This window comes from Electrophorus electricus, chromosome 26, assembly GCF_041902795.1.
Source record: "Electrophorus electricus isolate QZ-2024a chromosome 26, ASM4190279v1, whole genome shotgun sequence".
In the NCBI taxonomy this organism is placed as follows: domain Eukaryota; kingdom Metazoa; phylum Chordata; class Actinopteri; order Gymnotiformes; family Gymnotidae; genus Electrophorus; species Electrophorus electricus.
Window position 1 is genome coordinate 10,071,756 of NC_137522.1, and position 16,597 is coordinate 10,088,352.

The window sequence follows — 16,597 nt, forward strand, 5'->3', positions numbered from 1 at the left end:
AATGAAGTCTTTTAGGAAATTGAAAAGAACAGTGTCAGGAAGGCTTTCGTATCCTCACTGATGACTAGCATGCACATAAATAACAGTCCTTATTGATTAATGTTCACTTCAAAATTGCTGCTTTTATTTTGGTCTGACTGATACAGGCTGCTGACCTTGATGCTGACATCAGATCATCATTCCTATCTGTCAGGCAGTGACATGGACCCAGTGCTAGAGACGGTCCATTGACAAAATGTACAACGGCATCAACGTATTGATGCATTGCGATGATATATCACTTGGGAGCACCTGATTAAAAGTAGTGCTTTAAAAGGACTGTGAAGAAGACCCATTGGTCAGAGAGAAGCAGCCCTTGCTGAGAGCATTGCTTTAGTGCCATGGACAGAATTCCTTCCATGAACCTTCGCCCTGGACTCCTTGCCTTTTTGCTTCTGCATGGCATTCTTACTGTACAATGCAGAAACCTCATTGGCCCTGGTGAGTAATAATGTTCAACTGGTAAGTAAAAACATTACTGGTTTTACATTTGTTTGTTTATAGAATAGATTACAGTCTGCACTTACCTACGAAAAACCCCCAAACATTTTTTGTTTTTCTTCATCTTTAGTGCATGTCAAAAAATGTTAGCTTCCACATTTTAAAATGAATCAGACTTAATTATGTATTTTATTTGCATTATATTTGCAGGAAACCAGGGTTTTCAATCAAAGGATGATTCAAGTATCCAGAACAGAATTATTGCTTTATTGTTGCATAAAAACATAATTTCAGACCAAGATGATGACAATGGTATAGCATTGCATAAACCACTTCACATTATACATTTTAGATACAGTATGGTGTTCACTACATTATAGTCTGTATACCAACATATTTTAACAACTTAAACACATCTTTCATTTAGGACTTGAACTGGCCATCAGGATTGCACAGCTACAAGAGGTATGAGGTTAAAAGAAGTTAAAAGAGGTTTCCTTTAAATACTTGTATGAATAGGTGCCTGTATCCAGCCACTGGTATTTGTTCCAAGTGTACCACAGCATATGATTTTACTGACTGATTTCTCTGCTTTGTTAAAGGAATGATTTGTGGTTGTTTAAGGCAGGAACCGATAACTGTATCTGCAGACACTGCCTCCCTTTTTAATCACGCCTGATCTACTGAGCATACTGCAGGTTTAAATTCAGCCTGAGAGAACCAGGATCAACCAATTGATTATAGGTTTACCCGCAAGAGTTGTTCACCCAAGGCTGGATAATATGTTCTCTGCTTTACGAGGCTAAGTGTAGTGAACGCCTATTTCAGGTGGAAGCCCTGCGAGAAGAGCTGAACATGGAGAAGCAGCTGGCATCCAGGCCACTGGAGAAAGAGACTCCTCTGCCCAGCAAAAGGGGAGAGGGTGAGAGAGACTCTTCTTAAAAAGTAAAATTGTAAAATGTAATCTACTTAATTATATAAACAGTAATATAGTGTCCATAGTATTCTATTTTAGAATAATCTCTAAGCAATATTCCTAACTTGACAGAGGATTTCCAGTATGTCACTTAAATATTTTCTTTTTGTCCTTTTAGCATGTTTTTGGAAGTATTGTGTATGACCTCTACATTTGAAGGAAGAAGACTTTAAATATCTACTGCCTTAAGATCACTATAGCAGAGAAACGTGGATATATAACAGAACAGAGGAACAATATGTAGAAGCCCACTGTGAATTATTACATGTATTTGTGTTTGTTTACCAGAGCAATTTGTATTAGTGTCATTGACTTGAATAATTAAAGTAAATTAAATATGGGACCCATCTCTATTCAAAATAAGCACGCGTCTACTCTCTTGCCAGAGCTATGTTGATCTCTGAACATGTAAAATGCTGTTCAGTTATTGCTCTATTTATAAACCACTTGTGCATGAAAAAAGCGATCATTTAACGTGATCTCGTCTCCCTCTAGTGGCAAAAATAAATTCTGACCTTGAACGTAAAAGTTCTCGGCATGCTGGTGTCAGACACCTCGAAACTTCTCTGAGCACTTCTCTGAGGGGAAAAAACCCTTTCGAAACATATTTTTATTCATTTGAAATGGTATTATGATTGTTCGTGAAATGTTGTGTAATCCGAAGCTCTTTCATAGCTTCACTTTGCATTGTGTTGAACGAAACAGGACCATGACGGAAACTGCACTGGTTTATTTTGTGCAAGGGTTTTTACAGAGAAAACCAGGCAGCATTAGACCAGCTGCAATCGCTCCGCAGATCCACCGAGCGCGTCACCGTAGAAGAAAATATGAAGGACGAGATGCTGCATTGCTACTCAGCTTAAATGTCCCACCTACAAATTCACTCTTTAAACATATTGCCATATTAATATAAATGAGTATTAGTAAAAAATCTAATAAAATATTCCAGTCTTAATTAATCTTGCTGCACAGGAATTTAAGGCACGCATCTATTTCTTTACACTTCAAAATGAAAAGTACTTTAACAAAATTCTCATATTAATTTTTCCCATGTGTACAGATGAGTCCTGAAGACCACATTCTGTGGTTCATGTGTCCCAAAAGCATAGGTATCATATGTAAGAAATCTTTTTAATACCACCACATAAAATAGTTTTCTCACCCCGAGCCCTAGGGGGCCACAGCATCACAGATTTTGCCTTATTCTAAAACACCCGATCCAACTCATTAAGGTTTTTATGATTAGCTGCTTACTTGACTTGGGTGTGTAACACCCACCCCTCCCACTGGGAGTAATAAACACGTATTTAAAATATTACTACCCAATAATACTGTCATCAGTGAATTCAAGAAAGCATTATCCACATACTGTTCATACTATCCAGGTTTTAAATGACTTTTGACCAAACAGTGTGTCCAACTAAAGTATTCCTCAAGCTTGTCACCAACATTATAAATACTGTGTTCCTTTTCTTGGGCTCAGATTAAGGCTCTCTGCTAAACTCATACCCATGGAAAACAAATAAAAGGATGTGAAAGGTCTCCACACACATTTAATGTTTATGCCAGCTAATGGCAGCTGAGTCACTGCCTGTGGCTTAGCATCAGACAGAACTCTATCATACACAAACAACCACAATGTCACAAGAGGCACACGGAAATAGAGGGGAAGTGAAAGAAAAAGGATGAAGGAGGCTTAGGAACTGAACTTGAGGCTGATTGTGTGTTTGGTATAAAACACTGTGCCAAGCTGTCAGCTGTCATTCCCGGAACATTGGGAATTGAAAGGACTGACAAATAATGCTCATAAGAGGCCAGAAATGAGACTGATGACTCATATGTGGATACCAAGACAGACAGATGGAGCGGGGGGCGCACAAATCTTGCTGTAGTTGGATGGTCGGATGACCCTGTGTACAGAGATCTGTTCATGTACTTACATGTCCTATTTTTCAGTTTCTACCAAGTTTTTTTTCCAGTATCTGATATCACAGATATAATGCCAGTAGTGAAATCTGCTGACAAATTCATTTATTCATATTCATTATAAAATGGATGGTGTGGTGTATGCGAGAGAATGGGAAGAGGGGGGTGTAAGGCTTTTCATCGGAGCAGATGCAGGCCTCCATGTGGCCTCCTGTATGTCCTTAGATAAGTTTTAAGGAAATACTCCCACCCAATGACTTTTTAAAAAGCAGTGGCTGATTCTTTCCAATTAGACATTCTGAGAAGCTTATGAGAGGTAGGCAGAACTTTGTTTATTACTTCGCTTATTTAAGGTATTGTTTATTTAAGGTATTTATTTCAGATTTTACTGAATAAAAGATACTTGTATAGGTCTAAATATTCCAAGTGATAGAATTTCTGCATCAATTTAGAAAGTACATTAATTTTAAAGCCCTCATCTTATATGAAATGTTTCAAGGCTTTTTATTCTGTATGAGTGTGTCTTACTGATGCAGCATAACATACCTTACCAATGTGATCATTATTATTACAATCACTAGAATATAAAGAACACAAATACTATATTTGCAACTTTTAATCATCCTGTAGTTTGATGCCCAACAGAACAGGTTTTATTTTCAGGCTTCTCATGTTTGAATTTATTGAAAAATACTTTGAATTAAAATAAACAGACAATAATCACAGTAATACATATGCCAGATGTTAAATGTTGTCCTGTGGTCTAAACGTCTATACTGACATATGTATGTGCTCCTTGGCAGCCTGAAACCATGTGGTTCATCCTCCTTCTTTTCCAATTGGCACTAAGCCTCCACCTTGGTCTCCTCTGCCCCAGTAGCTGTTTGTGCGAGCCAAATGGAGAGGTCAAATGCAGAGGTCCTGTCACTGACATACCACCACTGAAGGCCAACCAGACCGTCCGCCTGATTCTTAACGCTACTCTCATTCAAATCCTTAATGCCCGAAGCCTTGAGTCTCTCACGCTGCTACTGCGACTGGGCATCACCCACAGCTCTCTTAGAACCATCCACCCTGAAGCCTTCCACAGTGCACCTCAGCTTCGTTCCCTCAAGCTGAGCTCCAATGCCCTCACTGTCCTTCCCCCCAGGGTGTTCATCAGGCTGAGAAACCTGGAGCAGCTGCACCTGAATGGGAACCTGCTGACGTCCCTCAGCATGGACACGTTTGAAGGGCTGGCCAATCTCATCGAGCTGGACATTAGCAAAAACCAAATTGCGAAGTTGGATGCCAGCGTCTTCCAACACATGAAAAATTTGATATCTCTGAATTTGGCTGGAAATGTACTGCGAAAGCTCCCCCAGATGGTGTTTCACAACCTGATGCACCTCAAATCACTATTGCTATACTTAAACCAGCTGGAGACTCTAGAAGAAGGTTGCTTTGATCATCTGCATAGAATGTTGGTTCTGATGCTGCATAGGAACCAAATCCGAGAAATCCCTCCACGAGTCTTTTGGCATATGCCTGCCCTTCTAACACTGACACTGTCTGGAAATGAACTACGCTATATTCCAGGTGAGAGCCTTTACTATCTACCCAACCTTACTAAGCTCACTTTATACAAGAATCCTCTACTATCTTTGCCAGACCAGCTAGTGGGCCATATGCCAAGACTCCAAGAGCTCTACCTGTATGATACCAATCTTACCACTGTGCCACAGAACCTTTTTGCAAATATGACTGGCCTCAGGATGCTGAATTTACACTTTAATAAAAAACTCAGTTTTTTGCCTAAGCACCTCTTCTGCTGCCTGCCCAATCTCCAAAAGCTATCTTTAAAAAACAACAATCTTCAGAGTCTACATGAAGATCAATTTTCTACCCTGACCAATCTTAGGATCCTACTACTCAGTAACAACAAACTTCAGTCCCTGCCAACCACAATCTTTCAAAATCTCCAAAATCTGGCCGAACTTGAACTGGGTAACAATCTTCTCAGGTACATCACAGGAAATGTTTTTGCAAGTGCGCATGTGCTGCAGTCCATTACCCTTGGAGGGAACCGGTGGAACTGCATATGCAGAATTTTGGACATTGTTGAATGGATCAGTGAAAACCAGAAGCTGGTCACCGATCTGGATGTGGTAGTATGCCATGAACCTTACTACTTGAAAAACCATCCCCTGGTATCAATAACCTACGCCAGTGTCCAGTGTCATGTTCCTCCCGCCACTGCTGCAGCGACTCCTCTAAAAAGAATTCTCCCACTGTCCTCAACCATCACAGGAATTACCACAAAACCTCATACATCCACGAGTGGGCCTAACACTGTTCTGACACAAATTCGTTCACTCCACAGTGCTCTCTACAGTTCTCCATCATCTCCTATAACTACCAAAGTATTTCATGTCAACACCGAGTCAGGCATCTCCAGAGCATTTTATGACACAGTGGTGATAGATAACAGTCCTGACATAGTTCATAATAACCGGCATCTAGGCTGGGTGTACCTGTGGACAGTGCCTGATCCTGGACTTTACAACACACTCTTGATGTCTTTGTATGTTGCGTTCGTAGTCACTGGTGTTATTCTAATTGTGGCCTGTGCTTATGAATTATACCGGCTTAACAAGGTTATGTGGGAATTAGGTATGACTGTTACTAGAAATAACATAATAGTTAAAAGACTGCCAAGTTTGAAAGGCAAACTGTAGCACATTATTCATGTTGTGTCTACACTATAGTTTATTTTTCTGTTTTAAGCATTTATCAGTATTGTGATTGACTGATTCATATCTGCTTGAAGACCACTCTTCTAATTTTGTGAGTCTAATCAATTATAGCAACATAGTTATAGCAGCTTTTTAATATAAATAATGATTCATGCTCAATTGGTAACTAAAGTGAGCACATGGGTATAAAATGTTTATTCAGTAACTAGGAACTCCATCTCCAAAGTATATATAAATGTTGTTTACCTCTTCATGTCTGTCACTTATATGTCTTAATTGCATTTCTGACTGTAACAGCAAATAAAATAACTTCTTTGCAGTAAAATAAAATTGATCTGTCGTATATCCCAGATAACAGAAAGACAGACGCAATGCACACAATGCATGCAAAGAAAGCCTGAAAGGAAACTTCCCTGGAAAGAATATGGAGACAAATATAAACCTAACACACTGTGCCTTAAAATCAAAGAGCACGAGAGAACGAGAGCTTATAATACAAATACAGATGTATAATAATATAGTTTGCCCTTTTATCAATAGCACTTTTGCTCAGATTATTAAAGTATAATAATCTTCTTCTCAGTGAACTGGCTTCTTATGAGGCACCTTTGTCTGGTTTTTGCCACTCCTACTTGACTAAGATTCTAGCTCTGAAAGCCCAGACATAAGATGACACATCACTAACCTGCTAGATCTTAACCTGACAAGGTGTAAATGATTTACATACCAGTCCAGTGCAGTGTACTTTTCACAGATATCTCTATCATAACATCATCGTAAAAAGTGACAGTACATAATACCACGTCACATGACATCAGAGACAGAAATATCACTGTACAAGAATTTCCTTTTTGTTTTTAGATGATACTCATCTGAGCTGAAGGAAGAGGAAAGATATCAGATTTATTCTGGAAAATGGCTTACACATTCAATGTTGATTCCTGGTGAGTTTATTGCTCATGTTTTAGACAAAAATATATTCCTTAAAACTATATAACTTTAATTGAAATAAAAAACCCTGATAATAATCCCACTGGTAAATCTTCACATTTGGATAAACATTGTAGACTGCATTGTAAATGATTATTTTTACACTTATTTCCTAGCCTGCAGCAGTAAGACTCATTTAAGACAAATCCGAGGGTATTATTGGAGGTTGTAAGTGCAGCCTTAAGACTATTGAAAGGCTTTTTAAGCCTTTTTTTTTTTTGATGCCAACACCTTTCCTGACTTTCTGCACACTGGTGGGCAGACAATACAAGGACTCCACCTTGCCAAGCCTTGCCAAGCATACTCCCCAGAAGAGCAGCATTTATGAGGCCTTTCCAGGTGCCACAGTGCAGAAAGAGGTGACATAGTAATCTGAGCCACAGATGCTATAAAGGACAGTCAGGTTCTCTGTAAATATGACAAGCAACTAATTATTCAGATTGTCTTTTTAGGATTCAGCAGACATGTTACTCAGGTCATTTTCAGAGGTAATTCACTCATTGCATATGTGAGTGGTGTTTGCAGGTCAACACTGACCATCACGAGTGAGCTCAATAGGTCCATAGAGAATCCCGATCAGTCCTGTTTCAATGAGGCCCAGAAACATGTGTATATGCTGATGGAAACAGACTTCTTTCCCAGGTTCCTAAAGTCTGTAGCCTATCAAAATCTCTACTGTGTACTGAGGTGTACTGTATTTACCTTCCTCCAAAAGGTAGTGGGATTCTTGAGGGAGATTAAAAAACAATGGACGTCATATCAGAGCATAAATTCAAAAAGTTTTGGGAAGAGAATTCATGCACGTGGCTTGAGGGAAATTACTGAGGAGAACAGAAAGCATGTGTGATGGAGCTTCTATATGTAAATGAATAGTCTACCCTAAAATGTGACATATCAAAAGTAAATAAATAAATTAAAAAAGACATGCCAGAGACATATGGCACAAATTCTCAAGAAAAGGGTTGCAATTATGAACTGTAGGAAAACATAACCCCCCCCCCCAAAAAAACCCCAAAACAAACAAAAAAAAACAAAACAGTTTTTTGTTACTAGAATCGATTTTACATATATATAATAACACGTTTAGTAGTCTCTTCATTAATGAGTCCACCATTAATTATAGGAAAAAACATTACTGTTAGTATTCTCACTTACCCAAGAGCAATGGGGTGTCATGGTTTGGTGATACTAATTAAAAACTGCTTCCAGCTTGCAAACATAAACAACAGTGAGGCTATATATAGAGGTCTCATGACGTTGATTAATTATGTGCTGAGAACTTACTTTGAATAAGAGTATGCCTGTACATGTGTATGGTTTTGTTTTGATTCAGTTTAATCTCATGACAGTGTTATTAAACATGAAAAAGAGCCCCACCGCTGTTTGGCTCTCGTCTGAAAATGGCCATGTTTCTGAGGTCCAAAACTTAAAAAGGAAATTTTGCAGTGCTAAGAATAACTAGTCGGACTGACCTCAAATTCCACCCGCAATGTGGGCATTATAAGCAGTCTAATTTGTGGCACATCACCTATAATGCATCTCTTTCTTATAATAATGCATTTCTATAATGCATTTCTAATCTTATCTGATTACTGGCATTTAGCTGCCCACTGAACACAATACTACCGCAGTTAATGAAAACATCAAGCATTTATTGGATTAAGAGTGATTTCATGTTTATCACAATCATAATGCACAATGTAATGTAATGTAAAGGATTTGTTTCTTAACTCCTGTGGAGTAGAGAAATTCATTAATCATCAAATTCATCATTTAAATTATTGCAAAATAATATTTTTCTGAATCCTAAAACCATTTCTTGCATTCCAAAGTGAGTGCCAATGTAAGTTTACTTCAGGCTTGTCATTTGACAAGGCTCCATCTGTACGTACAGCCCTATGCTTAGTGCAACATTATGAGGTAGGACACTGAAATATGAAGGAAATGAACTTGCACAAGATTCATTGTGTGTTGGGAAGTGAACACATTTTGATGAAAGCCCTTACAAACATTTTTTTGGGGCGGGGGCGGGGTCCTCACTGGACATCCCTAATTGGTCATGAAGGTCTCACCAACCATTTTTAATCAGGTCCATAGCAGGCATGACATACCAATCACTCACACAATTTGCTACTGTCTACCTCTGCCAGAATACTGTTGCCATGACAGCAAATGGGAAATGAGTAATACACTGTGCGCTGTGACTTTCTCAGGCAGAGAATTGCTCAGTTGCTTACCATGGTTGATCCATGTTGCATCTGGCACTGCCTAGGGCCAGGTTTGGATCTGCAGCATGGCTGATTTTATTGTGTGTATACTGATGCCTGTAGTGCCGTCAACCAGTGAAAAGATATAGCAAGATTTACTAAACATGCAATTAGTCACTTTGGTGTATGCATGTTATAAATCATCCTCAATCCCTAGGTTGGGAACAGAATTTTAGGAGGTGTGTACCACTCAAGGGATAATCCAGTGAAAAAGTTATACAACTATATTGTGGCTAAGGACTATATAAGTTCACTTTGCACAAAAATACCTGACTTATCCAAATTAGATTTTGCTGCATACATAAAGATGCTGCCACTCAAATGGTCATTTAAATATGTCACCTCAGTGGAAAAAAGGGGGCACTTAACAAAGCAGGCAAAGTTGGCATTTGCTTATCTGTTATTTCACTGTGCACACATGCATTTACATGGCTAAAAATACAGTGAAACAGTGCATGCTTTGAGTGCATGAGCAGCACTGGCCTCAGACAGGCTGCAGTATGACGGGGTAGGGGTGGTGCTTTGAGGGCTTCCTCTCTGCTGTGGTTTGCTAAGTCCTCGCAAGTGTCACCAGCCCTTAGCAACCGCAGCATATATAGAAAAGGCGGATGCCGGGGAGACCTGTTGAGTTGCCAAGTGCAATAAGACCACAAACGGGACTGCCATGCTGTGGAGCTCAGTATTCTAAACCAACCGTCCCCGGATCTTCTTGAACATGACTAGCCTAATCACTGTACCTCCTGTTAAGCATTTCCATATGGACATGGATGACCACAAGAGAAGCCAGAGCCTGTAAGTGTAGAATTGATTACGGTCGTACAGAATCTTCGGCTATTTGCGATGTGTGCCTCCATAAAATGGAATATACATCAGAGGCTGCATGGTCTCACTGCATGCTGTAGCATAGGTATGCATGTGTGAAGAGTGAATTACCGACAACAGCTGACTTTCTCTCCATAGTGGAAAAAACTTCATGTGCCGACTACAATATATATTCTTCCACTCATCTGCTCCTGAGAGGTAAGAATCAAATCAGTTGTTTCTGAGATGTACTATAAAGCGAAGACAGTATGGAACAGGAACATTTGTGCTGGCTTTGAAGATGTTTACAGCCTCGTCACAACAGAAGGCATCCAGTTAGTGTGAACCATGGATGTACGAAGAGTGTCATAACGCAAACAGAGCATTACTCTTGACCTTATGTGATCTTGATGTCTTTATGTAAAAATTGCTGCTTCTAAACTGAATATCTAAATGATTATAGTCCATCATAGTTCATCATAGTCCTCTTCTCTCAGCAGGCTAAGTTTAGAGGACATACAGCAATGGTCCCAGTCAATGGGGCGGCTCCTCGAGTCAAAATGTAAGCTTTTCCCTATTCTTCCATGGTGCTCATTAGCTGCTTGAAAGAGATTACTGTTGCTGTCTTTACTCTTACTTAACAAAGGGTTAAACAAATAGGACACGGATTGCATGTAGAATACTGTCCAATTGAAAGTGTCCCCATTTGCCACCTCAGATGGCCTGGCTACATTCCGCACATTCCTTAAAGCAGAATACAGCGATGAAAACATAGAGTTCTGGTTGACATGTGAGGACTATAAGAAAACGAAGTCATCTTTCAGGATGACATCAAAAGCGAAGAAAATCTATGGGCAGTTTGTAAAAGAAGAGTCCCCTAAAGAGGTAAGTGGCATCCCGGTAACCCCTTTAAAATTCTTCCCATCTGCATCATGGTCTGACTGAAGTATCTATAGTTTACAGTTTTGGATTTGCATTGCAGATTAACATTGATTACCAGACACGGGAGAACATCAAGAGGAATGTGAAAAGCCCAACAGCCCAGTGTTTCGATGAAGCCCAGAGAATTGTGTACGGGCTCATGGAGAGAGACTCTTACCCCAGGTTTTTGAGGTCTGAGATGTACAATACTCTTCTGGATTCCTTCACTGCCGAGGCTGCCTGTGGATGAGTGGACAGAAAAGTGCTACCAACACTAAAACTGGAATAAAGAGGTCCTCTCCAGAGATCCCACTACTCATTCTCAAATAGATGGAGATGAAGACCCCCAAATGACCCCACTACATTGGCTCGCAGCCCAACTCTGATTCTTACATGTCAGCAAACGAGAACGTCAAGAAGTGTAGCTATGCTGTACTCTAAAGCATATATATATTTTTAAATATAAAAATGAAAACAAATCCAGGAAGCATATTAAATGTGCAGCAAGTCTGCAGTCAACCCTAGAAAAAAGCACCCTCTCACTTGGAAAGACTTCCTGTGCAGATAAAGATTAGGGTTAAGACCATCCGGTGGTTAGCAAAGTGGCAGAGTGAGCAGAACACTAGTATCTGATCACAGTATTTACTGTCTTCAGCAGAGAGGCACTTTGCAGTGACAAAATAGACTATTAAATATGTGAAAGGGATGATCTTGATCTCTTTTGAACAACTGGTCGTAACTTAGAATTGATGCAATAAGGCCACAGGGCTCTATTGCATTAAAATGATGCATCATTGTGACTACTGCAATGAAAAAGCAAAAATCAGACACAGTGAAGACATCTTAAAATGTTCCCCGAAACAACAACAGATTTGGATGTTGGAAGTTTTATCTTTTCAGTTTATTCAACCTCTTAGAATGCTCAATTGTTTAATTTAAATGCAAATGTAATACAGACTATTTATTACCCAGAACCAATGGTTTGGTGTTGCAGTGGAAAATTTAATTATCAGATGATTAAATAAAATTTTGAATGGCTGACTGCTTCCAATCAGCAAACAGGGTTGAACACCAGCAATATTTTAACAGAAAGCATTCTACTTTTACATGAATAGTGTCACCCACTAACTGTCAGCTGGTTTGTGCACTGGGACAGACAGGTTTGATCTCACATTTTCTGTTAAAGCAATTACCCAAGAAAAGGGAACAGTCCACTTTCAGTTCCCCCAAAACAGGGAATTAAGAAAGAAAAGACTTCACGAGATGCAGGGCAGCATGTTGGGCAAAAATTGGTGTTTGTCATGAGGTCTTGAAATTCAAAGAATTTTGTGATTGCACATCCATCAAATCTAACAACTGCTGGTCAGAACTCTGTGATCACTTAAATAGCCCTAAGTGCCTTCAGATATTTTGGTTTGAGTTCAAAACTTCAGACTTTCAGGATTAACACTGATTTTTACTTTGTGTTCACCTAATGGTGACAAAAAGGGAACATAGACATAGACCTTTATTTACTCCATGGCCTTTAACAAAATCACTTGACATGTTGATTGGTGCAGGACATGACAATGTTCTTTGCTTTTTAGTCTTGGAATGGCAGTAATGGTTGCCATCAGCAAAGAAACAATTATAAAAGCTACATAAGTGGAAGTAGAAGTATTCTATTATGAAAAAAAAAAAACTGTTGCAGTCTGAAAAACAATTGTTAAAAATTGCAACATATTAGTGTTGCAATTTAATGCATTTCTTTTAACTTCCTTAATACAAAAACCAACAAACAAAGTTCATTCTGAAGAACACTGGTTATTTACCACCTACAATGGATATATGGACATTTTTAAAGAACCATTTTAAGAGTAAAAGTTGGAGCCTTTTCTGGTCTTTCTCTTCACGTTTCCGCTGTGCATTCTTGACGTTTACAACATATTGGCCATATTTCAGGTTGGTAAACATTTAAAAATACAGGTGGGTGATACAACCACATGATCTCAAAAGCAAAACCCTTACTCAAGTTTCAAGTTTCAAGTTTCAAGTTTGGTTTATTTGTCACATACATAGTCATACACAGTATAACTCGTAGTGAAATGGTTGAGAGTGCTCTGTCCAAACTGAGGAAAAAGAAAACAGGAGTGCATAGAGGAATATATATTCTACTCTGGGTGTTCTCCAGTGATCAGACTACCGTATAAGAACAGACTCCAATAAAAACTAGAAATACAGTAGCATACTTCACACCCTGAAGAACAGACATCTCGATACATCTCTCATTTCTGGGAACTGAAGTGCTCATAAGGCATTTGTAGCCCCTTCTGTTTTCATGGAAACTTGGCAATAGTTGCCTGGGTGAGCCACTTAAAAGACAGACAGTTATTTAGTGTCTGGACATCATAACAGATATGATAGCTCTCATGACTGTGAAGCATCAAGAGCAGGGTGTGCTGTACACAATCAGATGGAAGTCCTGTTAAGACAGTTCAACATTAAATGTAAAACCACCAGTAGAATGTGTTTTTCAGCCCGGCTGGCGGAAAAGTGCGGAAAGTGATGACATATTACACAACAAACAGGAACTGGCCTTAAGTCACTGTATTACAGATGACTTGAATGTTCAGATGTTCAGATTGGGGTGATTAGCAAGTGAGTATCATTAGTCATGCACCTGATAAGCATTCAGTAACTATATCTGAGTTATACACATAAAGTACTAAGGTTAATGTATATGGCTAAAATATATATATATATATATAGTATTAATAATTCCTTTAGATATAATACACACTGTTGACAGAGTTATTAGTAGCCTAAGTACAGCAAACCCGATTAACACGTGATGTATTACAATAAAATTTGCTCTCATTACAATAAAATTTGCAGGTACTGTAGTGGTCTCATATCTATGCATATTCTATCATTTTCCATGACAGTATAGTACTGCCACTCATAAATGACCTCACCGCTGGTACAGGTCTCGCACTCAAATCTCCAGCTGAAGGCATCAATTGAGCCAGATGAGCGAAAACATGCCAGTGGTTAGAAGGCTGAGGACAATGCTGTTGGTTAGGAATTACTCATACCTGGGATTAAAAATGAGTGGTAATCTAATGAGATATAAATATATACGAGTTTCTATAAATAGGACATTCTTCCTGTAAGAACAAAAACCAGTTTCTTGGCTAAGAACATTCCAGTTTTGTTTAGTTTATCATAATTTCTAAGAAATTATAACAGCATTATAACAGCATAACAGCGCTGTCCGGGTGCTGGTGACAGTTTTGTGTTTTTTATCATTTAATTTCTATCATTTAATTAATTTTGAATTTTTTTTCTGTATGTTTAGATAATGATTACTAATGGTATAAATTTTGTGATGTAAGTAAACATGCAACGGCAAGAAAAGCTACCCACTCTGTGTTTAACAATCCCAACTTTTGCATTTATTTTATTTTTTTCAAACGTTTGACAAGACAAGCTTAGTTGCATTAGACACAAGAGCTATAGTGTTAATTATATTTAACTCCAACCCATTTGAGAAAACCTATTGATGAATATACAAATCCTATTCCCTTAAAAAGTGAATGTTTTGAAAGTGCTTGTTCAGATAAGGACCAGATTTATATAAGATTTCCTTGTCTAAATTTAGACAATCCTAGCCAATCCTTCCGAAGTACACTCAAGTCATGTTTTTATTACCCTTTTCTTGAATCAGGAAAGTCTGGTGTGACTGCCAAGTGTTCTCACAGACTAAAACATGAGGGTTAGATACATACAATAACCAATCAAACCATGGCTTCTTCTGACAAAGCTCCACCCCCAGTGTGGAGTGCTCTGGTACAGTATAAAAGTCCCACTCCAAAACACAGAGAAGAGATCTTTCAAACAGCACTGTCTGGAAAGATGAGACGCACCTTTCATGAGAGTGCCACAGAGGGCTTAACATGTTTGATTAACTCTGATCTAGTCATGGAGCAAAAATCCTGTGTTTTTTTTTGGTTAACTCTGTGTTTATGCATTGCGGTTTATGATTAGTGCTAAAAAACTAGCACAACAGTGCAAAAATCATTCTAGCTCATGTTTTTGTATTTTTGTTGTGTATTGTATATTTAGCAGCAAGAAAAAACAGCAATCAAGAATAGGAATTTTTCAGAAGAGCTCTGCTCATGCACAGCCAGCCAGAACCCACACAAATCCATACAGGTGAGGCCTTCTCAGCTTCAGTTAACGCTAGGACATTTAAGTGTGTAAGCATGCTAACATCTCTCACACTTACTGGCATGGATGTAAATCCTTAAGTAGTGACAGAATCTGTGAGAAATAAAGTGTGTACTCTTTACACAGCCTGACACCCAAGGAAGTGCACCAGTGGGCCCAGTCTCTGGACAAACTTCTGAGCAGTAAATGTGAGTACCATCTTGGTTTTATAACTTTTTGCATCGGTGTCGGTATGCTGACAGGAGCACTCTGACTCAGTTCATTGTGCCATGGTAAAAGCCTCACTGTTTCTCTCCGACTGCTTTGCCTCCACTTCAGATGGGACGTCTGCTTTATGCCTCTTCATGAAGTCTTGAGTTCTGTGAGGAGAACATTGAGTTCTGGCTGGCCTGCGAAGAGTTTCAACAGATCAAGTCACCATCAAAGCGCATTTCCAGAGCCAAAGCCATTTACAAGAAGTTCATCAAAGAGGTCTGATAATATTGACTTTGGCACCAAGTAATATGGTGCGACAGTACAGCACTTGATTTTAGTATTGAAATCTAATGAACACGTGACGTTTTAGGGAGTAATTCTTCAAATGGCATTCAAATACTTGTTATAAAGCATATACTAATTTCTTGCAACTTTATATTTAGATCTTCTTGGACGAAAGACACAATCTTCCAAAATCCAAAATCTTCAGTCTTCAATGCAGTCAAGCTTTGCTGTGGCCCAGAATAAAGTGTATAGCCTCATAGAGCACAACTCTTACCCTCATTTTCTTCACTCAGATATGTCAGCTTGCAACAGGCAGAGTGCAGAGAGACATGGGACCCCAATAGATTTAATCCATTTAACAAATGAAATGCAGAAAAGATATTTATATAAGGTGTACATATAATAAGACTAAAGAGCTAAATCAACAGTATTTGTTCTTTGTACTTCAGCTAAACCATAAAACTCCATTAAGCATATAACTATTTGTAGATACTTGTAATATTTGTTTGAATGAATTTTGACACCTGAATTTTGTAGTCATTCACAACTACATTTGGCCACATACTTATGACTGGTTCAAAAAGCCATGTAGCTTTTATGTTTTGGGAAAATTTAATTTTGAATAAAATATACTTAAAAAAAAGGTTTTCCTTTGTTGATTTATAGCCATCACTGCTATTGTGAGAACAACACTGAAATTCATAAAACTTAAATACCAACAACACACAGATACATGATTCTAACAAATGCCACACATTTTTTTACAGAATAGTTTAATTTTATTGCGGCTGATGGCACAAACAGATTTTTTT

General features: G+C 38.6%; 3 protein-coding genes and 1 pseudogene across 5 annotated transcripts; all 4 read left to right on the top strand.

Moving 5' to 3' along the window:
* Window positions 1–391: 391 nt before the first annotated feature.
* uts2d (urotensin 2 domain containing) lies at window positions 392–1,813 on the top strand. The gene is made up of 5 exons (XM_035523410.2): window positions 392–480; window positions 691–792; window positions 908–945; window positions 1,309–1,402; window positions 1,575–1,813. Exons 1-5 carry the CDS (start codon window positions 399–401, stop codon window positions 1,598–1,600), a joined length of 342 nt encoding a protein of 113 aa, XP_035379303.1. The 5' UTR covers window positions 392–398; the 3' UTR covers window positions 1,601–1,813.
* A 1,804-nt stretch (window positions 1,814–3,617) lies between these two features.
* Window positions 3,618–6,435, top strand: LOC113582373 (uncharacterized). The gene is made up of 2 exons (XM_027018108.3): window positions 3,618–3,698; window positions 4,186–6,435. Exon 2 carries the CDS (start codon window positions 4,195–4,197, stop codon window positions 6,097–6,099), a length of 1,905 nt encoding a protein of 634 aa, XP_026873909.2. The 5' UTR covers window positions 3,618–3,698; window positions 4,186–4,194; the 3' UTR covers window positions 6,100–6,435.
* A 3,517-nt stretch (window positions 6,436–9,952) lies between these two features.
* Window positions 9,953–12,155, top strand: LOC113582390 (regulator of G-protein signaling 21-like). Of its 2 annotated transcripts, none has more exons than XM_027018127.3 (5): window positions 9,953–10,166; window positions 10,335–10,394; window positions 10,676–10,737; window positions 10,894–11,060; window positions 11,158–12,155. In XM_027018127.3, the coding sequence occupies exons 1-5, from the start codon at window positions 10,090–10,092 to the stop codon at window positions 11,344–11,346; spliced, it is 555 nt and encodes a 184-aa protein (XP_026873928.1). In that variant the 5' UTR covers window positions 9,953–10,089; the 3' UTR covers window positions 11,347–12,155. The 2 variants fall into 2 exon arrangements, with proteins under 2 accessions (XP_026873928.1, XP_026873927.1); XM_027018126.3 differs by having other exon boundaries at window positions 9,961–10,166; window positions 10,673–10,737.
* A 148-nt stretch (window positions 12,156–12,303) lies between these two features.
* LOC113582392 (regulator of G-protein signaling 2-like) lies at window positions 12,304–15,782 on the top strand (annotated as a pseudogene). The gene is made up of 4 exons (XR_014119997.1): window positions 12,304–13,037; window positions 15,201–15,290; window positions 15,432–15,493; window positions 15,624–15,782. The product of XR_014119997.1 is annotated as a regulator of G-protein signaling 2-like (transcript).
* Window positions 15,783–16,597: the final 815 nt, after the last annotated feature.

Bases quoted from the DNA above. Each gene is read 5' to 3' on its own strand.
- LOC113582373 (XM_027018108.3), top strand. From the start codon at position 4,195: ATGTGGTTCATCCTCCTTCTTTTCCAATTGGCACTAAGCCTCCACCTT.
- LOC113582390 (XM_027018126.3), top strand. From the start codon at position 10,090: ATGACTAGCCTAATCACTGTACCTCCTGTTAAGCATTTCCATATGGAC. The intron at 10,167-10,334 runs GTAAGTGTAGAA...TTCTCTCCATAG, and splicing joins CACAAGAGAAGCCAGAGCCT to TGGAAAAAACTTCATGTGCC. The intron at 10,738-10,893 runs GTAAGCTTTTCC...TTGCCACCTCAG, and splicing joins GCGGCTCCTCGAGTCAAAAT to ATGGCCTGGCTACATTCCGC.
- uts2d (XM_035523410.2), top strand. From the start codon at position 399: ATGAACCTTCGCCCTGGACTCCTTGCCTTTTTGCTTCTGCATGGCATT. The intron at 481-690 runs GTGAGTAATAAT...TTATATTTGCAG, and splicing joins CAGAAACCTCATTGGCCCTG to GAAACCAGGGTTTTCAATCA. The intron at 793-907 runs GTATAGCATTGC...TCTTTCATTTAG, and splicing joins AGACCAAGATGATGACAATG to GACTTGAACTGGCCATCAGG.